Consider the following 25,128-nt stretch of genomic DNA (forward strand, 5'->3'; position numbering starts at 1 on the left):
CCCGGTTTAGTCCTGGTTTAGTCCTTGTTCAGTCCTGGTTTAGTCCTGGTTCAGTCCTAGTTTAATCCTGGTTTAATTCTGGTTTAGTCCTGTTTTAGTCCTGGTTTAATCCTAGTTTAGTTCTGGTTTAGACCTGGTTTAGTCCTGGTTTAGTCCCGGTTTAGTCCTGGTTTAATCCTGGTTTAGTCCTAGTTTAAACCTGGTTTAGTCCTGTTTTAGAACTAGTTCAGTTCTGGTTCAGTCCTGGTTTAGTCCTGTTCTCTTGGTGATTATGAACAACATTAATGTTAATAACATGATTTTTCTTTTTGAGTCAAAATATTCTGGCGCCTTTATGTTATGTACTTGAGAGGTTTATTTTCTTTTTTTTAATTAACTCTTGTGCAAAGTTCATATGAAACACAAACATTTTAATTCCTCAAACCAGTGAAAAGTGTGATTTTAAATATTTGGTCAGTTTTGGTGCAGGTTTGTAGTTTGTGCAGGTGTTGGTTCCCCCCGAGAGCGTAGGACTGTTTTTATGTTCCTGTTATAGACAAGGGCAGAGAGAAATATAAAGAGTAAACACATATTATTTCAATATTTGTCCGTCCGAAGTCACGAAACTGTATTTTCCTGGTGTTTGTTGTGATGATAGTGAGAGGTGAGAGGAGGCTGTCAGCTCTTCAGGGAGACTTATGGAGGATACAAACAGAATTAAACTCAACTTACACACCCACACTCACACTTCTGTAAATAAAAACACTGTATTTATTCATTTTTGGTCACAAATACCTATTATAATGGTAATGGATTATTTATAAGCTTAGTCCTAAAGGGCAAACAAGTCACTGCACTGCCCCCTGTCAGTTGTACAGTTGTAGGGAGTATTATCTGTTACATAAAAATGATTTGTATAGTTGTAGGGAGTATTATCTGTTACATCAGGGTGAGTTGTTGTACACTTGTAGGGAGTATTATCTCTAACATAAGGGTGAGTTGTTGTACAGTTGTAGGGAGTATTATCTGTTACATAAGGGTGAGTTGTTGTACAGTTGTAGGGAGTATTATCTGTTACATAAAGATGATTTGTACAGTTGTAGGGAGTATTATCTGTTACATGAGGATGATTTGTTATACAGTTGTAGGGAGTATTATCTGTTACATCAGGGTGAGTTGTTGTACACTTGTAGGGAGTATTATCTCTAACATAAGGGTGACTTGTTGTACAGTTGTAGGGAGTATTATCTGTTACATAAAGGTGAGTTGTTGTACACTTGTCGGGAGTATTATCTGTTCCATAACAATGAATTGTACAGTTGTAGGGAGTACTATCTGTTACACAAGGGTGAATTGTCATACAGTTGTAGGGAGTATTATCTGTTACATAAGGGTGACTTGTTGTACAGTTGTAGGGAGTATTATCTGTTGCATAAGGTTGAGTTGTTGCACAGTTGTAGGGAGTATTATCTGTTACATAAGGATGAGTTGTTGTACAGTTGTAGGGAGTATTATCTGTTACATAAAGATGATTTGTACACTTGTAGGGAGTATTATCTGTTACATGAGGATGATTTGTTATACAGTTGTAGGGAGTATTATCTGTTACATAAGGGTGAGTTGTTGTACAATTGTAGGGAGTATTATCTGTTACATAAGGGTGACTTGTTGTACAGTTGTAGGGAGTATTATCTGTTACATAAAGGTGACTTGTTGTACAGTTGTAGGGAGTATTATCTGTTGCATAAGGTTGAGTTGTTGTACAGTTGTAGGGAGTATTATCTCTAACATAAGGGTGAGTTGTTGTACAGTTGTAGGGAGTATTATCTGTTACATAAGGATGAGTTGTTGTACAGTTGTAGGGAGTATTATCTGTTACATAAAGATGATTTGTACAGTTGTAGGGAGTATTATCTGTTACATGAGGATGATTTGTTATACAGTTGTAGGGAGTATTATCTGTTACATAAGGGTGAGTTGTTGTACAATTGTAGGGAGTATTATCTGTTACATAAAGGTGACTTGTTGTACAGTTGTAGGGAGTATTATCTGTTGCATAAGGTTGAGTTGTTGTACAGTTGTAGGGAGTATTATCTTTTACATAAGGGTGACTTGTACAGTTGTAGGGAGTATTATCTGTTACATAAGGGTGAGTTTTTGCACAGTTGTGGGGAGTATTATCTGTTACATAACAATGAATTGTACAGTTGTAGGGAGTATTATCTGTTACACAAGGGTGAATTGTCATACAGTTGTAGGGAGTATTATCTGTTACATAAGTCTGAGTTGTTGTACATTTGTAGGGAGTATTATCTTTTACATAAAGGTGAGTTGTTGTACAGTTGTAGGGAGTATTATCTGTTACATAAGGGCAATTTGTACAGTTGTAGGGAGTATTATCTGTTACATCAGGGTGAGTTGTTGTACAGTTGTAGGGAGTATTATCTGTTACATAAGGGCAATTTGTACAGTTGTAGGGAGTATTATCTGTTACATCAGGGTGAGTTGTTGTACAGTTGTAGGGAGTATTATCTGTTACATAAGGGCAATTTGTACAGTTGTAGGGAGTATTATCTGTTACACATGGGTGAATTGTCATACAGTTGTAGGGAGTATTATCTGTTACATAAGGGTGATTTGTACAGTTGTAGGGAGTATTATTTCTTACATAAAGGTATAAAAAGGCATACCCCAACAATTTTTCAGTACATTATAATTGTGTTCTGCTCTTTTAATTATTATTTTATTATTTATTATTTTATTTTGGTTGATTCTCTAGTTTGTGTTGCAGTTTCTTATTTTTACCTGAGGATTTAAATGTTGAATTAAAGGTGTAATACCACACGGCGCCAGTAGGTGTCAGTAATGGCGCTGTGAAAAGCCTCATTCAGTCTGATCTGTGTACTGTAAATGCAATGAGCCCAATACTAAACAGAAGTGTTTTACCTGCGCTCACAGGTGGGTTTAGTGCACACGCTTGATGTCATTTACAATATACAAACAAATGTAAGTGTAGGACCATGTTTTATTCATCCAAGTTGCATTTTGAGATTGTTTTATTGATTCAAACATGTATGCTAACTGGCGCTAGCTTATATGCTAACTATACATGCTAACTTTCTTTTTTTCTTTTTTTTTTTTTTGGCTTTTCCTGCTCCAGATTTTAAAAAGCAAAAATTGAGGCATCCCCGGTTTGTAGTGGTAATAATAAACTTGGGGAAATGAGTGTGTAACTAAGGAAAATTGTTAAGTACTCAGTAGGGATTGGCATGATTAATCGATAATTGATCATTAAGATTACGTTCATTTTAATCGACAAACCGAATGTAGGTTGCTGTGCATAGCGTGACCAAATGGGGGTCCGTACATGTGTCTCTCTGCACTCAGAAGGAGCGAGACACAAACAGAAACATTCAGTCAGTCTGCATCGTACCGAATGCGTATTTAAATGTGTATTTAACGATGACTTGTATAAGAAATTTCATGCTTTCCATTCCGGTCGGGACAAGTGTGAGTCCATGTGCACAGTGTATAAAGCAGCACATATGTTTCTGTGTCCAGTGGGAAAAAGTTTTACCAGGTGAGAGTCGCTCAATGTGGATGACGAGTCCCCACCTCCCTCCCCCCGTACGGTGTCCTGGTTTTGACAAACGCAAATCTGGTCATACTAACCTGTATTCACCTGAGTCATGTCTTTTAATCCAACAGAAATTGACCGCATCAGCACAAGAGCTGTAGTTTTATCTTCGCTTAGTTTATGCAAATTAGCGATGCGGTTTTAAGTTTCGTTTCTGTGAAAGTTGCGCAAAACTTAATTAAACACATTATAATGTCAAATGGATTGATGTGGCTCTAGCTTCGTTACGGTTTATATGTCGTAAAGTTGAATTTATTTATGCAGATTAGTAGTGCAGATAGTAATAATAATGATGATCATTTTAATATAAAAACGTTAATGATTAATCGATAATCGATCGTCAATTCTTCCGACGATCGATTAAGAAAATTTCATCGAATGCCCATCCCTAGTTAGAACTGTTATTTCTTCTTGTAATCTGCACTGAAATGGAGCAAAGGATCATGGTCTATGTAGTTCCTTGTGTCTTTTATTATTATTATTTTTTTTACTATTGCTGCACTGCAACTTTTAATTTAAGCAAAGACACTTGTAATTCGATATATTGTGATGGTTCACGATATTATTGTGAAAACTTTGACGATACGATATCACAATATTTAGTTTATTGTTACAGCCCTAGTGGTTTTGGATAAATCTGCTGGTTTGAGGGAGGGGTTTGGCTTTGCTCTAGTTTAGAAGTAAATTATACTTGAGGTTTACATGAAAATAATAATTCCGAGTCAAGGTTTACATGGAAAACAAGTTAAATTGGCTTTGTTTAATTCCGCTCAACGTCTGGGGGTCGGGAAAGGTTCTGATTGGACAGGGACATGAACGTGCTGCTGTTTTATGAGTTCCTGATAATAACTTGGGATGAGGACGGCCCACGGTGTTAACGGGCAACATTGGTACGTTTCGCAATTACATTACCGCCATCTTGTGTGTCATCGCATCAGAAGGGCGAGCCAACGTGGATGCGCTGAAAGACCAGAATTATTTTTTACAGGATGATTTACATGATTGCGGAATAAATTAATTTGGCTTTATAATCTGAATAAATCACCTTCTTAATTCGGATTGAATTTTAATTTTGAGTAATCATTAGGAATTAAGTGTTTGCATGGTCTTTTTAAAGCAGAATTATTTTGTATTCTGAATTAAATTATTTTTAATCAGAATTAAAGCTCACCTTTCTTTCTCTGAAGAGTTTGCAGGTCTGAGTTTTACAGTAGTTTTGTGTGTCCGAGTGTCCTTTACGCCTGGTTTACTCCAGTTACCGTAATTGATAAGATGAAAATTCTCCTAACTCGGAAAGCTCTCCACTCTGCCTCAGTAAATAATGTTTGTTTTGATTTGTGTTTCAGGACGTTCTCGGAGAATGACTGTACGATGGTGGCCCCCGTGGACCCCTGCCTCAGTCCCACCAAAGGAGATCTGGTCTACAGCAAAACCGCCAAACAGTGCCTGGAGGAGATCTCAGGTAAGGACCGTAACATCTGCACGTCACCTGCTTATAAGAATAATCAGAATACATTGGTTTTTACATAGAACTTTTCATAGACTCTTGTACTTTTTGGTTTGTTGCTGTGAATTTCCATAGTCTGTCATGTATTTAAGGTTTGTTTTTTGAATCTTCACTGTTTTGAATTGCTTTTGTGAGGTGCGTTTGCTCGTTTGATGCACTGTTTTCTTATAACGGTTTGAAATGGTGAGGATCAAGTTGTTTTTTTGTAACGTGTTAAAGAAAATGCACAAGTTTGTCTGTGTTTTGTGGGGTCATAGTCAGTGTTGGGAAGGTGACTTTTAAAATGTATTCCCCTACAGATTACAGATAACGTACTCCAAAATGTAGTTTGTAACGTAATCCATTAAATTACTTAAAGTGAGTAACGTAATCTGAATACTTTGGATTACTTGATTTGCTGTAGAGAAACAACGAGGAAATCTTCACATAAGAAGTTTTGTCTGATAAAAGAAAATTAAAAGCCCAGACTTTACTGAACCAAATTAAAAATATTATTGATAGAAGAGGAGGAGACATGGTCCAGGCAGCATGATTTAGTTTAGTGGTTTAGTCTTGGTTTAGACCTGGTTTAGTCCTGGCTTAGTCCTAGTTTGGACCTGGGTTTAGACCTGGTTTTAGTCCTGGTTTAGTCCTGGTTTAGTCCTGGTTTAGTCCTGGTTTGGACCTGGGTTTAGTCCTGGTTTAGATCTGGATTAGACCTGGTTTAGACCTGGTTCAGACCTGGTTTTAGACCTGGCTTAGACCTGGTTTGGACCTGGTTTAGTCCTGGTTTAGACCTGGTTTAGACCTGGTTTAGACCTTGTTTTAGACCTGGTTTGGACCTGGATTTAGTCCTGGTTTAGACCTGGTTTAGACCTGGTTTAGACCTGGTTTTAGACCTAGTTTAGACCTGGTTTGGAGCTGGTTTAGACCTGGTTTTAGTCCTGGTTTGGAGCTGGTTTAGTCCTAGTTTTAGTGAAAACAGGAAAATACCTCTGTGTAATCCATTTATTTCAACCAAGTAACTGTAATCCAATTACCACTCACTGAAACAATAACTGTAACTGAATACAGTTACTTGTAATCTGTTACTCCCCAACACTGGTCATAGCTTGGATTGTGTTTATGTGGAGAAGGAAGAACATCAGATTTTCTATTTCGTTCTGTTCTATATAGAGGTTTAAACATCTTGTATTGGTGGAAGTGGAGACAAACCGCTGAGAATTCCAGATGCTGTAGTGTGGTTGTAGTAGTTCTGGTGCATACTGTTGTTTCTGTCTCTTTGTGGTAAATTTTACAGTCTATTTATGTTTAGTGCTAGACTTGAACCTTAACCAAGACTTTTATAGACACGTTTACAATGAAACAAATCACCATCACCATATTGGAAACGATTTGCATCCAGACACGTCATTTCTGTGTCTGCAATCAAAGCCTTTCCTATCCACACAGTAACACGAGACTGCCTGAAACCCTAGTTACATCACGTCGTCATGATGGGAGTGAATGATGATACAGAATTGTTATGATGCTCTGGACATTATAAACACATTCTCTTTGTATGTTTTGATTTTATGAGCTATAACATCAACCTGCCCAGGGACGACAGGTGGAAATTAGCACTGGTGTTACAACCTGGTACAATGCATCTCTCCTACTAAGGTTAATGTAGATTGTGTACTGTCCCTGTCTCATTAAATAAATAAACTAAACTAAATAAACTAAATGTCACGATGTCACGACGTCACATGGGCGGTAAAAACAAGGAAGTGGAGCACCGTGTCTGAAGTTGCAGCAGCCGATTTCGAGCTGAGGATGATGTCAAGCGTGAAAAGAGTCTTTCTAGTTCGAGCTCCGCTGTTTCACATTTGTCTGTGGTTTGTTTAAACTGTTTTCCGCAATAGCGTCACATGACCGATGTCACAAACCCAGCGAATCAGGAAGGCAGAAGTCACAGTGACGTGGTCCAAAAAGGACAGCAGCTAGAGCTCCTATGTCAGAGTTAGGGATGGGCATGATTAGTCGATTAATTGATAATTGATCATTAAGAATTTCATCGATTACGTTCATTTTAATCGACAAACTGAATGGTTGCTGTGTGTAGTGTGACCAAACAGGTGTGTACATGTGTCTCTCTGCACTCAGAAGGAGCGAGACACAAACAGTCGGTCAGTCTGCAACGTAACGAAACGCAAATGCATATTTAACGACGACTTGTACAAGAAATTCCACACTTTCCGTTGCGTTCGGGACAAGTGTGAGTCCATGTGCACAGTGTATAAAGCAGCACATATGTTTCGGTGTCCAGTGGGAAAAAGTTTTACCCGGTGAGAGTCGCTCAGTGTTGATGACAAATCCCCACCTCCCTCCCCCCGTACGGTGTCCTGGTTTTGACAAACGCAAATCTGGTCACACTAACCTGTATTCACCTGAGTCATGTCTTTTAATCCAACAGAAACTGACCGCATCAGCGACACAAGAGCTGTAGTTTTATCTTCGCTTAGTTTATGCAAATTAGCAATTTAAGTTTTGTTTCTGTGAGAGTTGCACAAAACTGAATTAAACACATTATAATGTCAAACGGGCTGATGTGTCTCTAGAGTCGTTACGGTTTATATGTCGTAAAGTTGAATTTATTTATGCAGATCAGTAGTGCAGATAGTAATAATAATGATGATCAGTTTTAATATAAAAACATTAATGATTAATCGATAATCGATCGTTAATTTTTCCGACGATCGATTAAGAAAATTTCATCGAATGCCCATCCCTAGTTAGAGTATCAGTGTTTTCAGGTGTTCACACGGTGCCGGATCAGATCTGTACTCAGATGAATTCGTGGGAGCTGGAGGCACCAGATCGTTCCGTCTCTGGATCTGTTTTCCATGGGATTAGTGTGAACGAACACTGCATCCACAACGAAAACAACTTGAATACGACTAGTGTGGATAGGGCCTTATTAGGGGTGTAAGAAAATATTGATTCAGTGATATATCACGATACTTCACTGCACGATTCTTATATCGATTCAAACTGTGTCTGAATGTGTCATGTTTTTCATGAAAAATTTGTCAGTTCAATTTAAAGTTCTCATGATTTAAAAACTAAATAAACTGTATTTCGTTCAATTTTGTTCTAGTGAATGTGTACTCAACCAAAATATTGTACATAATTATTGCTAGGTCACAGTATATCGTCCTTTGTTTTAGTATCAGGATATATCGGGATATATTGAATCGTGGCAGGCATATCGTGATGCGTATCGTATCACGAGACTCATTGTAATACACACCTCTAGGCCTTATAGACACTTTTTATCACATCCCTGCTGCATTGTATGAATACTGTTTTCAAAATAATGCGAAAAAATAAAACAAAACAAGAGATTCATTGTCGTCATATTGCTGCTTGGGTGCTCTCCCTCTTTGTAGTGTCTTGATTCAAACAGAGTGAACAGAGAGTGTGAGGTGACGCAGAGGGCAGTGTTGACAGACACAAGCACAGACACAGACAGAGGCACAGCTGTGACTGGAGCTGCCGTAACTGCCCTGGGGCAGATACCTCAGCTGCTCCACGGCTCCTCCTGTGACTCCTGCTCACACTGTCATCAAAAATCAGATCAGCAGAACCTGATTGGTTTAACATGCAGGGACTATTATGCATTAGGCATTATTGTGCAGTCTAAAAGGTAGAGAAGTCAGATTTAAACAGTTTAAATTATGATTATAGATCTCAGAGTAGTTGCAGTTTGATCAGATTTTTATGTTTATTGTCCAACCACAATGTGATCATGTTTTACTATAGATAAACTATTGTATGTAGGCCTGTATTAGGGATCGGGAGGGTTGTCACAATAATTACGAGGGATGGAACAAGATCTTGTGCACAAGAACTCACGAGATGAAATTTCCACAAGATCATGCACACATGTGCCGGTCACCATAATGTCCCACTATGTCTGGAGGAAAGGGATCTGAACACAAATGTCCGCTCTGTTTCAAAGTCCGGAGCGCACCGGTCCAAGCCGTGTTGGATTGTTGTGGCTGTCGGTCGGCTGTCAGTCATTGTTCCAGAGCCCGCCCCACACTAGCCTGATTCATCAGCCGGTTTCACTTCGTGGATAGGATTCGTTTGCTCGACGGAAGGCGGGTACTTTTTTATTTAACCAATCTCTGCTATTTGGTCGTGACGTTTGTAATGCACCAAATCCCGTAGGAAGAAGGACAATAACGTGTTTCCCCTTGATGAAATTCACCAAACATTCTCTTTGTTCCAGCTTTAAATCCTCGATCTTGGGAATCGTTGCCAACACAGAATGTCTGTTTTCATCTACATCCATCTCGACGCTTTGTTTACTGTTGTGCTGTTCCACAAAATGGACACAGACAGACGTGACAAGTTTGACATCATGGCTTCACAGCTCTTCGCCGCTCGTGCGCGGTCTACAACTTCCAGGGTTCTTGCAAACCGTCTAGTGTATTCCAATTCCTGACCTAGTCGCTGGAGAGAAATTAAATTGAGCAGAGTTCCACCCGCTCCTCCCAACCCGCCAGACACCACCCACTCTGGAGTATTTTTCAGATTTTGCTTAGGGGCGGAGTAAAGCTTCGGCTCTTTAAGATTTAAGTCAGTACATACTCCTTTATCAATACAGTATATGGGTCCGGTCAAGTGGTAACGGAGGGAAACAGGGGCAGATTTTTTACATTCAAATATCTCTTATTCAGAAACTAGAGGAACTATTGAAATAAGTAAAGTATCAGAATGTAGGAAAGAGTTACACTCCAACAGGGTCAAGTTAAACCTGTGATATTCTTTCAAGTTGTTGACAAAAATTTTTAAAACTCATGTCGGTAACGGAGGGAATGAAATATGCAGCACTTTTTGGGCAATAAATCCAAACAGTGAAAACTCTTGGTTCTCACTTACATATCCTTAACAAACTGGTTTGAATATTTGCTTCATATAGTTTTCTACCAAATGGTACAAGATTAGGTTGAAAAACCTCTTGAAAAACTTTTTGACTCATGAGATTTTTTATTAAGAAAGGTCATGGTAACGGAGGGAAAAGTAACGGAGGGAAAATTGTTCAAACAAGTAGAAGGTGCAGGATTTTACATCATTTGTCGCTTTTTTCTTCCGAATACTTTAATATTACTTCAAAATGAAAGGAAACTATTTCTGTAAAATATGTCAGTCCTTCCAAGCAAATTTTTATCATTTTAAATAAATTTTTTTTGAAAAATCATGTATCTTCATCAACAGTTCAAAGATGGAATAACACAAGATATGATGAAATACATCCATTTATTTACATGATTTTCAGGTCTTTGAAATTTGGGAAATAATTTTTGTTCCATGTTTCATACATGGTCTGTTTAAAACATATGTAACTTTAGAACCAAAAATGGTACAGAAAAAAGGTAAACAGTTTCATAAACTAGAGTACATATGTATCTGTTCAATACATTTTTATATCTGCTGCATTAACTTGAATTTTTGGCCTTGCTGTTTACTTCTGCTTGACCGGGCCCATATCGCACATCTGTCACCTGCCAACAGCACAGAACATGCAAGATATTTAGTCCTTCTTCATCCATAACTTATTTCAAAGTCAGAAAGAAGGAGAGAGAAGCGCTCGTTCTGTTTCTATCCCTTTGCACCGTGTATGTACAGTAAAGAGCAGCACTTTTCTCCCTCTCCTTTTTTCCCTCCTCCACTCTTTCTCTTTCTCCCTCCTTCTCTCTGCCTCTCCGCTCTGCCCTCTGTGTCCTGGGAGTAAGTGGACGCCCAAACGAACGCTTTGTTTCGCTGCTCGCTGCCCACGTTTCGTTTCGTCCGCCGTGGACTCGGACTCTCGCAGTTGTACATTTTCACACCGCGGTCGTCTGTGTGGTTTTCACGATAAGAAACACAACGGGACAGTTCAGCCCGAGCTCGTTTTATCTAATTACCTCGTGTAAAGTAAAGTTACTGTCGTTTTTATTGCAGACAGTTGACGAGAGTGACATACTGAGACTATCATTGTCTATTACGCAATCTCAAAAATGTATTATAATTTATTCTCTTTATAAATGATCACATTGAAAGTAGATTAATGGCGTATTTATGCCGTAAAGCTGCACTGTAACTTTTCCCGATCATGGAGCCGCTGCCAGTTTATGTCCATTGCTTTGGCTCTATCTTGTGTTCATTCTTTTATGACCATTTTTATTGCTACAAATTAAATTAAATACTTGGCCTGGGCACATCGTTTGCTTGTCTCCTTGGAGGTAGGTAAGAATAAAACCATACTGTGGAATATTTCAGGCTGAACAATAACATCTCCATGGAAAAAATATTGATTGGTTGATTTTTAATACCTTATTTTGGTGATTTTTGGTGTATTTTTTGAATTTTTATTGTTATCCATTTTGCATTTATTCCATTTTGAGCATTTTTATTGCTGCAAATTGAAATAAATATTTGGCCTGGGCACATCACCTGCTTGTCTCCATGGAGATAGGCTAAAATAATGTCATACTGTGGAATATTTGAGGCTAAACAACAGGCTTTTTTGTGAATTTTTGAATTTTTAATCCCTATTGCTTTGCCTGTAATGTTCCACAGTATGGCATTAAATGTATCTATCTTACCTTCGTTCCATTTTGGGCATTTTTATTGTTGCAAATTGAAATAAATACTTCTCCTGGACTAAACCATGACTAAACCAGGTCTAAACCAGAACTGAATCGGGACTAAACAAGGACTAAACCAGGACTGAATTGGGTCTAAACCGGGTCTAAACCAGGTCTGAACCACTAAAGCAGGACTAAACCAGGACAGAATCGGGACTAAACCAGGACTGAACCAGGTCTAAACCAGGACTGAACCAGGACTGAACCAGGACTAAACCAGGTCTAAACCAAGACTGAACTAGGACTGAACCAGGACTAAACCAGGACTGAACCAGTACTAAACCAGGACTGAACTAGGACTGAACCAGGACTGAACCAGGACTGAACCAGGACTAAACCAGGAATAAACTAGGACTAAACTAGGACTAAACCAGGATTTATCCAGGACTGAACCAGGACTAAACCAGGACTAAACTTAGACTTGAGAGCTAGAGAGAGAAGCCCATGGACCTTGCTTTGCACCGTGGTGTTCTGTGCCGGTCCTTTCACCTGCGGTCACCAGATGGTTTACGCGGGCGCACCTCTGTGCCCGTCCCAACACTCAGTCCTGGTTTAGTTCTGGTTTAGTCCTGGTTTAGACCTGTTTTAGTCCTCTTTTAGTCCTCTTTTAGTCCTGGGATCACTCCTTATCCCCTCAAGTCACTTTAGGACAGTACTGCAGATATCATGAGCCTTGGTTGCAAGTTGTTTTCATCTTTTATTTTATTTTTTTTTTAAGTTGTAGACTATTTTACGACGAACCCCTGCGTACCACGCCCACTACACTCCTGGTCTTTTGACAACTGACACTTTCTTAAGGATTTATCTTATATTTTTACTAATACCATATTTTTTTTATTTATTTTATGTATTTTAATGTATTTTTGGTACTGAAATACAATTAATTTTATTGATAATATAGACTTTTTTTATGTATTTAAAGGGATAGAATGCAGTAGTTTTACATCATTATTGTGTTTTTACAATATTGTAAAACATGAGTGAGGTTTTTGATTTATTTCATGTATTTTAATGTATTTTTTGTACTGAAATGCAATTGTTCTTATCCATAATATATAGATTTTTTCATTATCCCGCCTGCCGTCATATGGTGAAGCACTAACCAAAGCACTTGAGTTCAAAGCGATCCCTGCAGCCCACAGAGCGCAAACAAACGCCTTGATTATACGTTCGGATGTGTCCCTCGCATTCCGGACATTTCGCCGCGGCCCTGGTTTTTCCAAAGGCTCTGATTTAAAGGGTAAAATTAGCCCGTCCAGAGTGACCAGCGCTTTTGTCTGAGGCAGGTTTTAAAATGCCCGGGTTTTGTTGTCACACGTTTCTCCGTCTTTAACGATCGCTCGCCGCACCAGAGGAAGTCGGAGTGTGCGCTGGACCAAACCCACATGACAGGACGCCTTATTTTACATTTTTTACGGAGCGCGGAGTTCTGAAGTGGTTTCTGACGATGTGGGAACAGAGGGTTCAGTGACGGGTTGAACGTTTTTGGAAAGAGAGTTACGGAACATTTTATTAAAACCCCATGTAACGTTGTTTTCTGATTTATGCTGGAGTTTCCTCATCATAAACAGACCTGGAGTTGTGTTTTGTTCCATTCACACATGTTTAACACACGAACCCTGCAGATTTAGATTTAGACTCAAACAAAAAACACTCTGTTCCACCTTGTGATGTCACGTGGGAATGCAAGAATAGTTTTTATAGTCCATACACCAATGACAGTGCAGCCGCAGGGTCTTAAACGTCTTAAAAAGGTCTTAAATTTCATGTTTCTAAATTAAGGCCTTAAAAAGTCTTAAATAATGTTGTCCAAGTCTTATTTTTATCACAAAGGTCTTAAATTTCATTAGACTATTTTTTTGTAAACTCAACCGGGCTGAAGTGCGATGTTAAATAGAGGGAGGAAAAAAAACAAACAATGACCAGGACTGAGACCAAGACTGATGAGACGGGAACTAAGACCAGGACTGAGAACGGGACTGAGACCGTAACCAGACAGGGACTGAGACTAGAATTTAGACTGGAACCAGACTGGGACTGAGACCAGGACTGAGACCAGGACTGATGAGACTGGGACTGAGACCAGGATTGAGACCAGGACTGGTGAGACGGGACTAAGACCAAGACTGAGACCAGGACTGAGACTGGAACCAGACAGGGACTGAGACCAGGACTTAGACTGGAACCAGACTGGGACTGAGAACTAGACTGAGAACAGTACTGAGACCGGGATTGAGACCGGGATTGAGACCGGGAGACCGGGATTGAGACCGGGACTGAAACCGGGGCTGAGACCGAGACCAGACCGCAACCAGACAGGGACTGAGATCAGGACATAGACTGGGACCAGACCGGGACTGAGAATGGAACTGAGACCAGGACTGAGACCAGGACCGGAACTGAGACCAGGACTGAGACCAGGACCAGAACTGAGACCGGGACTGAGACCGGGACTGAGACCGGAACTGAGAAAAGGCCTGAGACCAGGACCAGACTGTTTTCATTCGTCCGAAAAACGAATGAACGAATGATACACAGATTCAGCACTCATAAATGTAATCTCTCTCTCTGTATAAGTACATCATTTCCTAGTATTTTTCTGCATACATGGTTGTTTTTTGGATGAACTCCCCGTGCTGATGTAGTCTCGTGGTCTGTAGAGCTTCTTTAGTCCCCTGCAGCCCTAACCATGATAAATATACGGCACTGTGGAGACTACATCATATTTAGAGCCGTGACTTTCTGAGTGTGCAGTGAGGTGGAGGAGCGATGACGTCGACCCAGAGGAGGCAGCGCGGCAAATGAAGCAGGCACACCACATTAATAACACTTAACAAAGAAGAAGGGGAGGTAAAGGAGGAGAAGAAGGAGAAGAAGGCAAGGCAAGTTCATTTGTACAGCACAGTTCATACACAAAGTAATTTAAAGTGATTTACAGAATAGGAAATACGTTAAAATCACAACACAAACAAATCAAAACATAAATAATCATCATGAAATTAAAAAGAGAGAGAGAGAGTTTTGCAGAGTTTTAGCTGCATGAATCTGAAACTCGGACTCTCCGTGTTTAGTCCCGACTCTCCGTATTTAATCTGACTTCCTGTGTGTTTAGTCGTTGAGTCCCGACTCTCCGTGTTTAGTCCCGACTCTCCGTGTTTTAACTCTCCGTGTTTAGTCCCGACTCTCCGTGTTTAAACTCCCCGTGTTTAGTCCCGACTCTCCGCGTGTGTTTAGTCCCGACTCTCTGTGTTTAGTCCCGACTCTCCGTGTTTAGTCCCGACTCTCCGTGTTTAGTCCCGACTCTCCGTGTTTAGTCCCGACTCTCCGTGTTTAGTCCCGACTCTCCGTGTTTAGTCCCGACTCTCTGTGTTTAGTCCCGACTCTCCATATTTAATCCTGACTTCCTGTGTGTTTAGTGTTGAGTCCCGACTCTCCGTGTTTAGACTCTCCGTGTTTAGTCCCGACTCTCCGTGTTTAGTCCCGACTCTCCGTGTTTAGTCCCGACTCTCCGTGTTTAGTCCCGACTCTCCGTGTTTAGTCCCGACTCTCCGTGTTTAGTCCCGACTCTCCGTGTTTAGTCCCGACTCTCCGTGTTTAGTCCCGACTCTCCCGTGTTTAGTCCCGACTCTCCCGTGTTTAGTCCCGACTCTCCGTGTTTAGTCCCGACTCTCCGTGTTTTAGTCCACTCTCCGTGTTTAGTCCAGACTCTCCGTGTTTAGTCCCGACTCTCCGTGTTTAGTCCCGACTCTCCGTGTTTAGTCCCGACTCTCCGTGTTTAGACTCCCCGTGTTTAGTCCCGACTCTCCTTGTTTAGTCCTGACTCTCCTGTGTTTAGTCCCGACTCCCCGTGTTTAGTCCCGACTTCCGTGTTTAGTCCCGACTCCCCGTGTTTAGTCCCGACTCTCCGTGTTTAGTCCAGACTCTTCGTGTTTAGTTCCGATTCTCCGTGTTTAGTCCCGACTCTCCGTGTTTAGTCCCGACTCTTCTCCGTGTTTAGTCCCGACTCTTCTCCGTGTTTAGTCCCGACTCTTCTCCGTGTTTAGTCCCGACTCTTCTCCGTGTTTAGTCCCAACTCTCTGTATCTAGTCCTGACTCTGGGCTCCAGCAGGAGGTCGGTCCCTGAGCTCCTCAGAGTGCCGATGGTTCATATGACACCAACATGTCACAGATGGACTTTGGTGCTCGGCCGTGGACAGACTTGCACAAGCAGCGCCGCTTTAAAGTGCAGTGCAGTGCAGAGACCTGAGCACAGGACTTATGTGCTCGTACTTCCCGGTTCGAGTCAGGACACGAGCTGCAGTGTTCTGGATGTTCTGCAGCGTCTCACAGCTCATTTGGAGAGGACAGTGAGCAGAACATTACAGTATCTAACCTACTGGAGACAAACGCATGGACAAGTCTCTTCAAGTCTGATTTAGACAGATTTAGACCTTTGATTTTTGCTGCTTTTTAGATGGTAAAAGGTTGCAGATGTTATTGACTTAATGTGGCTGTTAAAGTTCAAGTCTGAGTCCAGAAGGAGAAGTTTGAGAAGTTTGGGTGGAACATTGAAGTTACATCAGATTTCATGAAATGTGCTTGCATAACTTATCAATCAAAACGACTGACAAAAACATATAATTTTTTTTCAAAATAAAGCAAGAAGTGGTTTAACAAAGACTTTTAGTGTCACAGCCATGATCGAGCCGTTATTTTTTATTGAATCGATTTGAAATATATCGTGTTGAATCGAAAGCGCACTGTATCGAGATGTGTATCGTATCTGCAATTTCTTAATGATGCCCAGCCCTAGTGAGTGGTGACCAGTGGCGGGACTAGACTGGGACCAGACCGGGACCAGACCGGGACTGATGAGGCCGGGACTGATGAGACTGGGACTGAGACCAGGACTGATGAGACCGGGACTGAGACCAGGACTGATGAGACTGGGACTGATGAGACTGACTGACTGAGAGACTGAGAGACCGGGACTGGACTGATGAGACTGGGACTGAGACCAGGACTGATGAGACCGGGACTGAGACTGAGACCAGGACTGAGACCAGGACTGATGAGACTGAGACCAGGACTGATGAGACTGGGACTGAGACCAGGACTGAGACCAGGACTGATGAGACCTGAGAGACTGACTGAGACTGACTGAGACTGAGAGACCAGGACTGAGACCAGGACTGACTGAGAGACTGAGAGACTGATGAGACTGAGAGACCAGGACTGAGACCAGACTGAGACCAGACTGACTGATGAGAGACTGAGGACTGAGACTGAGAGACCAGGACTGATGAGACTGGGACTGAGACCAGGACTGATGAGGACTGAGACCAGGACTGAGACCAGGACTGAGACCAGGACTGAGATGCAGGACTGAGACCAGACCATGAGACTGGACTGACCAGGACTGATGAGACCTGAGGACTGATGAGACTGAGACTGAGACCAGGACTGATGAGAGGACTGAGACCAGGACTGAGATGAGACTGAGACTGGACTGAGATCTGATGATGATGATCGTATCCAATCGAAAGTGCACTGTATCGAGATGTGTATCGTATTGGCAACTTCTTAACGATACCCAGCCCTAGTGAGTGGTGTTGTCTTCCCGCAGATCTGACCTGTAACTTGGTCTAGTTTGGTCTCCATGAAGATCAAAAGGTTTAACAGTAAAATACTTGTGAAACATTCCAGACAAAACAATCAAACATCGCAAAAAGAAAAGTGTCTGATGAGCCCTCCACCAATAAAGTTACACAATGCACCTTTAAGATAGATTTTTTAAGTTGAGATTTTATATTTGTTGTGAGTTTGTGAGTGAGCTGTCGTCGGTGGAGCTGCAGGTGGAGGAGCGGCTCGTGCTGCTCACAGGTTTAATGAATGAGGACGGCTGTAATAACGCCTGAGTGATGGATGGAGGAAGCGGCTCTGTGCTCTCACTGTTGATCTGTGATAAGACGAGTCTCGTCTGTTTACATCCTCACGCGTTTAATTAAGTCCTGGACAGGAAGAAGAGAAGGAGGGAGGAGAAAGAGGAGGGAGAGGGAGGAGAAAGAGGAGAAAGGAGGGAGAAGGAGGAGAGAGAGGGAGGAGAGGAGAGGAGGGAGAGGGAGGGAGGAGAAGAGGAGAAAGGGAGGGAGGAGAAGGAGGAGAGGGAGGGAGGAGAGGAGAGGAAGGAGAGAGAGGGAGGAGAAAGAGGAGAAGGAGGAGAGGGAGGGAGAAGAGGTGAGAAAGAAGAGAGTGAGGAGAAAGGAGGGAGGAGAGGGAGGGAGGAGAGGAGAGAAAGAAGAAAGTGAGGAGAAAGAGGAGAAAGGAGGGAGAAGGAGGAGAGGAGAGAAAGGAGAGAGAGGAGAGAGGAGAGAAGGAGGAGGAGAGAGGAGAGAGGAGGAGAGAGGAGGAGAGAGGAGGAGGAGAGAGGGAGGAAAGGGAGGAGAGAAAAAGAGAGGGGAATGAGAAGGAGGAGAGGGAGAAGAAAGAGGGGAGGAGAGAGGAGCAGAGGGAGGGAGGAAAAGAGAGGGAGGAGAGAAGGAGAGGGAGGAGAATGAGAAGAGAGGAGATGGAGAAGAGAGGGGGAGGAGAAGGAGGAGAGAGGGAGGAGAGAAAGGAGAGGGATGAGAATGAGGAGAGGGAGGGAGAAGAAAGAGAAGAGAGGGAGGAGGGAGGAGAGAGGGAGGAGAGGAGGGAGAGAGAGGAGAGGGAGAAGGGGAGAGAGGGAGGGCGAGGACAGAGGAGATAGAGAAGAGAGAGAAGGGGAGGAGAAGAAGTGACGGGAGGGAGGAGAGATGGGAGGAGAGGGAGGAAAAGGAGGAGAGAGGGAAGAGAGGAGAGATAGGAAAAAGGGAAGAGGAGGAGGAGAGGGAGGGAGAAGAAAGAGGAGAAGAGAGGGAAAGGAAGGAGAGGAGGATGAGGAGAGGGAGGAGGAGCGGAGAGGAGATGGAGAAGAGAGGGAGAGGAGAAGGAGGAGAGAGGGAAGTAAAGACGGAGAGGGAGGGAGAAGAAAGAGGAGAAAGAGAGGAGGATGAGGAGAGATGGAGGAGAGGGAAGAGAGGAAGGAGAGGGAGGAGAGAGAAGAGGGGTAGGAGAGTGGGAAGAGAGGGAGGAAAAAGAAGAGGAGAGAGAGAGGAGAAGGAGAGATAGAAGGTCCAGATTGAATGATTAAAAAAATAAAATTCGGACTGTTGTCATAGCGATAAGCAATTTAAAACAATGCGTTACATCTTCTGAATGTGAATTATAATTTTTTTGCACATTCACAGGTTTCAGATCGCTGAAAATCCAGGCCCGTTGCCATAGCGATTAACAGCGATTAATAATTGTGAATGGGAAACTGCCTTCAGATTTTTTGCATATCTGGCAGAACGATGAGAATCTGGGACGGTTGCCAGGGCGATTAACAATTTAAAACAAAAATATTACGTCTTTTGAATGGGAAAAGTCCTCAAAATGTTGCACAGAGGGAGACGCCAAGACACTCAGTATTAAAATGCAGTGCTATTTTTCTTTATTTTTTAACCAAGTTGCTTCGAAATAATGCCTGAAGTTATGTTTATTTTCATTCATTAATATTTAAAGATGCACTGTGTAACTTTTCTGATGGTGTGTCTGCCATCTGCTTTGTGTAGATTGTTGTTAAAGCATTAAATATGTCTGTCTTCGTTGAGACAAGCAACTGAAGTGTCCAGACCAAGTTACAGGTCAGATCTGTGCAGAGGCGAGCCCGCTCACAGTCAGAATACCTGTTTTTCAAGCTGTTTTTGAGCTGTAAAAACACATGTGATCGGATGTTTATTGATACTTTATAATGACATTTTGCTGGGGTGTTCTACATGTACGTGTATGGCGGAATGTTTAGAAGTCGGCGGTGACACGCAAGGCATTAACAAACTCAACCAAAAAAGTTTTAAAGATCGTCTGAAAGCTCAAGGAAAAATACAAAATGGATTTAGAGAGCACATTTTCCAGAAGCTGTGATCAGTCGGAGGGTTCACGGTCCTGTTTTCGAGTTTGATTTTCAACAATAAAGTGAGAGTGACTAATTGAAAAACTGTAAGATAAGGTAATATGATGTTTAACAGACTTATTTAACAGCGCACATCAGTTCACAGTTTTGTAGTTCCAGCTAAATCGTCTCTTTCTGGTCAGATTGCGTCAAATTAAAGCAAATTAAAGAGTAACAAAGATTAAGGCTACGTTTTAGGGGTGTGCAAAAATATCGGAATATCGATATATCGTATCGTTTAATGTGATGATATAGTATTGATATCGTGGGCTATTGTATCGATATATCACCAAGAGTATTTTTAGGTGTGTTTTACTAAATAATTTTGTTACAGAGCTACAGTTTTGTTGCTTGTGGAGTGAAAGGAAACTCATTTATGCAACACATTTGATATTTTTACTGTTTTGAGGATTAAAATGTTTGTGTTTCATATGAACTTTGCACAAGAAGTGGTTTAACAAAGACTTTTAGTGTCACAGCCATGATTTAGCCTTTATTTTTTATTGAAGCGTATCGAATCGATTTGAAATATATCATATCGAATCGAAAGTGCACTGTATCAAGATATGTATCGTATTGTGGCCTGTGTATCGAGGTATGTATCGTATCGGCAACTTCTTAATGATACCCAGCCCTACTACGTTTACACTGAAACGTATCACCGTATCAAAACGATTTGCGTCCAGACACGTCGTTTCTGTGTCCACAAGTCTTCCCTGTCCACACAACTTTGAATATATTTATGTTTTACAGAAAATAAACTTAAAACAGCATGACTCATTTGCATAAACGCTAAAAAAAAATAGCTCTCTCCTTGTGCGCTGATGTGGTTCAGCTTCTGTCGGACTAAAGGACACGACTCAGTGGAATATGAGTGTTCTTTCTGTGACAGAGGGATGTTCTGCTGATGGTGAGTCTGTTCTGTGTTTCCGTCGTGTTGGAGATGGTTCATGTTAAACTTTTCAGAGATTTTACGTCTGCAGGTTGTACACACGTATATATGACATACATGGACATATATTCTAGCCTCTTAGCGTTTTGGCGGTGAATTACTTCGCGGCGCATTGACTTACATCAGAGTATCAGCGTTTTCAGGCGTCCACACAGTGCCGGATCAGATCGTTTCGTCTCTGGAGCCGTTTTAAACAGCTCTACCTTACATTTATTAATAGGGCTGGGTATCATTCAGAAGTTGCCGATACGATACATACCTCGATACATAAGCCACGATACGATACATATCTTGATACATAAGCCACGATACGATACATATCTCGATACACAGGCCACAATACGATACATATATCGATACATAGGCCACGATACTATACATATCTTGATACACAGGCCACGATAAGATACATATCTCGATACATAAGCCACGATACGATACATATCTCGATACATAGGCCACGATGCGATACATGTCTCGATTTATAAGCCACGATACGATACATACTTCGATACATAGGCCACAATACGATACATATCTTGATATATAAGCCACGATGCGATACATATCTCGATACAGTGAATTTATGATTCGATACGATTCAATATGATATATTTCAAATTAAATTTTTTATACAGTTTAATAAAAAATAAAGGCTAAATCGTGGCTGTGATACTAAAAGTCTTTGTTAAACCTCCTTCTGTGCAAAGTTCAAATGAAACACAAACATTTTAATCATCAAAACAATGAAAATGTCAAACGTGTCGCATAAACGAATTTCCTTCTTCTAAACAACGAAGCAACAAAACTGAAGCTCTGTAACAAAATAATTTAGTAAAATATACCAAAAAATACTCTACAGCAGCCCATGATATCGATATTTTTGCACAGCCCTAGAGACAAGCGTGTGATGGAACTTCCAACAGAAAAGTTACACAGTGAACCTTTAACTGCACAGTTCCATGTTTGCATAATGCAGCATTTTAGTTGCTCACAAACTACAATCAAATCCCCATTTTATTTTTATCATTTCAAACTGAAAACACAAAACTGGGAGGTAAATACAGAAAAGGCGGGTTGAGAAAGAAAGGGAGGTAAATACAGAAAAGGCGGGTTGAGAAAGAGACGAGAGGAGAGGAGAGAGAGAGAGAGAGAGAGAGAGAACGCTGGGCTGCAGAAACTAAACACTGTACCAGAGCCATTCGAGCTGCACGCACCAGCTCTCCTCTCTCTCTCTCTCTCTCCTCTCCTATCCTCTCTCTCTTTCTCTCTCTCCTCTCTCCCTTCTTCCGTTCGCCGTGCACCACAGCAGCCAGTCCGAGGGGGGCAGAGAGGGAGAGCTGCCAAAGAGGTGCTAATTAAAATGGTGGCAATGGACAGGCTCTAGACAGACGTTGTCATTTCATACAGGAAGACAGACAGGCTAAAGGGAGGATTGCAAGATGTAGTCGCTGTTGCCTCCACGCCCCTTACTACGCCGGAGAGGAGAAGAAGAAGAAGAAGAAGAAGACAGCAGAAGAGAGGAGATGGAGCAAAACAGGTGGACTTATGCTTGACTGACTGGGAATTTTGGCTTGGAAAAACATGGATTCTTCTACAGAAATAGCAGATTTTTCTCAACTTGCTGTCCAGAGCTTCCCGGATCTTGGGCAGTTGACGAAATTGGGAATAATACGGATTGGGGTGCACGATATCTGTCCTTTGGCGTCAAGACAACCGCAAATAAATGTTTTTCTAAGTTTGTGCCACACGAGGTAAAGGAAGAATTGGCGAAAATGAAAAGAGGAGCGGAGTTTTCGGTGTACCAAGGGGGCAGCCCGGCCAGACGCCCCCCGCAACCACTTCCCGACAACCTCAATCTTCGGATCAAGCAGCGATCGCTCAATAACCTGACCCTGTTCAGCGAAAGGGAGCATTCCGTGATATTCCCAGACGAGCCCCCGAACAGGCATTCCTATTCGCACAACTACCCCAAGCCCCACGGAGCGGTCGGGCCAGGGGCGGGAGGAGGGGGCGGGAGCCTGCAAGGAAGCCCGAGGAAGGAGGTGTCGCGCGGGACGAGAGCGAGATCGCTGTCCCTGTCGCTCACCAAAGTCCTGTCTCAGTCGGAGCACTCGCTGATACCGGTGCCGTGGAGGTGCCGGGCGCAGCGGGCGTCGTACAGCGGCTACCCCCGGAGGATATCGCGAGAAGGGGCGGAGGACGAGGGAGGGAAGGATGGGCGTGTGGAGGAGAAGCAGGTGAAGAGGAGGAGCGGAGAGGGCGAGAGAGGAGGAGGATTAGGAGGAGGAGGAGGGGAGAAAGGAGAAGAGGAGAGGGGGTACTGGGCGGCAGAGGAGGTGTCGGAGGGAGGACCCAGGGAAGGGACCGCCCAGTTGGATAAAGAGATGATTCTGACCATGCTCGGAGACCTGGAGAAGGCGTTACAGCCACAGCCGCGAAAACGTAAGTCCAGTTTGAAAATGTATTAATGGTGCGCTGTGTAACTTTTCCGATGGGAAGCTTGCCACCTGGAATGTTCCACAGTTGCAGCGTTTACATGAGAGTTTTAATTCCGAATAAAACTGATTTACTTCTGAATAAAAATGAATTCTACTTTAAAAAGATACTTAATTCCGAAGTAAGTGGCTGGTTTATTCCTCGATCATGTAAACGTTTATTCTTCTTAAAAATAATTCCGGTCGTTCAGCGCATGCTTGTTGCGTCGCCCTTCTGATGATCCGAACTATCCAGCTCCACCAGTCCTGGCTTCGGACTTTCATCCACGTCTCTTTGGATTTGTGAGCGGGATGTGGGAGTGGGCTGAGGTAGAGCAGTCGTCGACTCAGTTTGTTTTCTTCCTCCCTTCTCCGACACTCTTCCCTTCTCCTCCTCAGCCGACAGATGTAAATCGTGATGAGAGAATTCTCCAGCTACTGCGCAATTATCATCGGAACGACTGCGGAAAAAGTTTGGATCATGTTTGTGTCTGCGGCGTAACGACAAACCGAGATGACAGAAAAGCCGGTAGCAGCTGAAGTGTGTGTTTTCTTCCGGTCGACGTAAATACATACATGTCTCTGTCCATTTAGAACCCTTCTCCAGACGCTGAGCGGACGATAAAGACGCTTTAATGTGTTTTCCGTGTAAACCTCAATTTGGAATTATTATGTAAATGTAAACTCAAAGGAGAATATTTTAATTCAGAACAATTAATTCGGAATTTAAAAAAAACATAATGTAAACGTGGCCAGTCCCAAGAAGACGATGCCATCGAGTCAAGTGACAAAGGGCAAAGCTGCGGAGATTTAACGAGGAGTTAGTGGTTCAAAGCTACTGATGCAGAAAGAATATTTGGCATTCCTGGTTCCTAGTCTAAATGTGTAAAGGTTAAGGATAAGGTACACTTTGTTGTCCTCATAGGGAAATGTGTCCTCTTGCATTTGACCCATTCTTCTATATTGCTGAGTCGTTTGCAGTTTTCGCCAAGGAACCATCTCCAGATTTTGAGCTAGTCTTGGCCAGGACTACCTCTGCTGGAGGATTTGACCTAGTGTGCATGTTTCAGTTGCTGGAGGAAACCAGAGCGGCTAGAGAAAACCGCCCAGACAAAGGGAGAACATGCAAACTCCACACAGAAAGACTCGGGAGGCTCACAACCTTGGTAGCCAACGTGCTGCCAGTTGTCAGTGTCTTTTTATTGGTCCTGCCTTTTGCTAAATGAATTAATTATGTCAAAACCATGAACCTTTTACTGACTTTTGTGCGTACAGATAATCAGACCATAAAGGACATTTAAGACCTGAATTGAACTTTCATTTAGGGCGCTTTCACACTGCCAGTTGGATTATTTGGTCCACACCAGGCAATAAAATAGTTCTTTTGTAACATCTAGACTCCGGTATAGTCCTTTCACACCTGCAAACCAACCAAAATTTGTCCAATTTGATGTATATCCAAGGCTCCTGTGCACAGTGAGTTCAATTGCAGGTGGTTCGGGGACGCTAAGGCTCTCCCGCATGCCAGATCTCTCGGAAGCAAGGCCGAGATGCACCGTCTCGCCCAGTGGCCTTCCCATGGAGCCCCTCGGCATCTTTAACCAGGGTGCGAAGGGCCTAACACTGGGGCATGCGCTCTCAAATTGGGATAGTGGAAATTCAGGACCGGGAGAGGGTTGGTGCGCTCAATTCGAGAGTCCGAGCCTGCGCATATCCTGATTCATCAGCCGGTTTTACCTTGCTTCAATTTCGTTCGCTCGACGGTAGGTGGGTACTTTTTATCATTTAACCAGTCGCTGCTATTTGGTCGTGACGTATGTAATGCACCGCTAATGGGGTTAACTGGTCTATTAAGCTTTTCCCAAATCCCGTAGGAAGAAGGACAACAACGTCTTTCCCCTTGATAAAATTCACCAAACATTCTCTTTAT

The 25,128-nt window shown here is 42.3% G+C and overlaps 1 protein-coding gene across 1 annotated transcript in view; it reads left to right on the forward strand.

Moving 5' to 3' along the window:
• Positions 1-25,128, forward strand: part of nav3 (neuron navigator 3) — a 285,935-nt gene that overhangs the window by 64,655 nt on the left and 196,152 nt on the right. The window contains exon 8 of the mRNA XM_055153752.1: positions 4,963-5,078. Within this exon, the coding sequence (XP_055009727.1) occupies positions 4,963-5,078 (116 nt within the window). The remainder of the gene's footprint in view (positions 1-4,962; positions 5,079-25,128) is intronic.

Source organism: Boleophthalmus pectinirostris, unplaced genomic scaffold (genome assembly GCF_026225935.1).
Source record: "Boleophthalmus pectinirostris isolate CB_2022bp ecotype Guang Dong unplaced genomic scaffold, ASM2622593v1 HiC_scaffold_18, whole genome shotgun sequence".
NCBI classification, from domain to species: domain Eukaryota; kingdom Metazoa; phylum Chordata; class Actinopteri; order Gobiiformes; family Gobiidae; genus Boleophthalmus; species Boleophthalmus pectinirostris.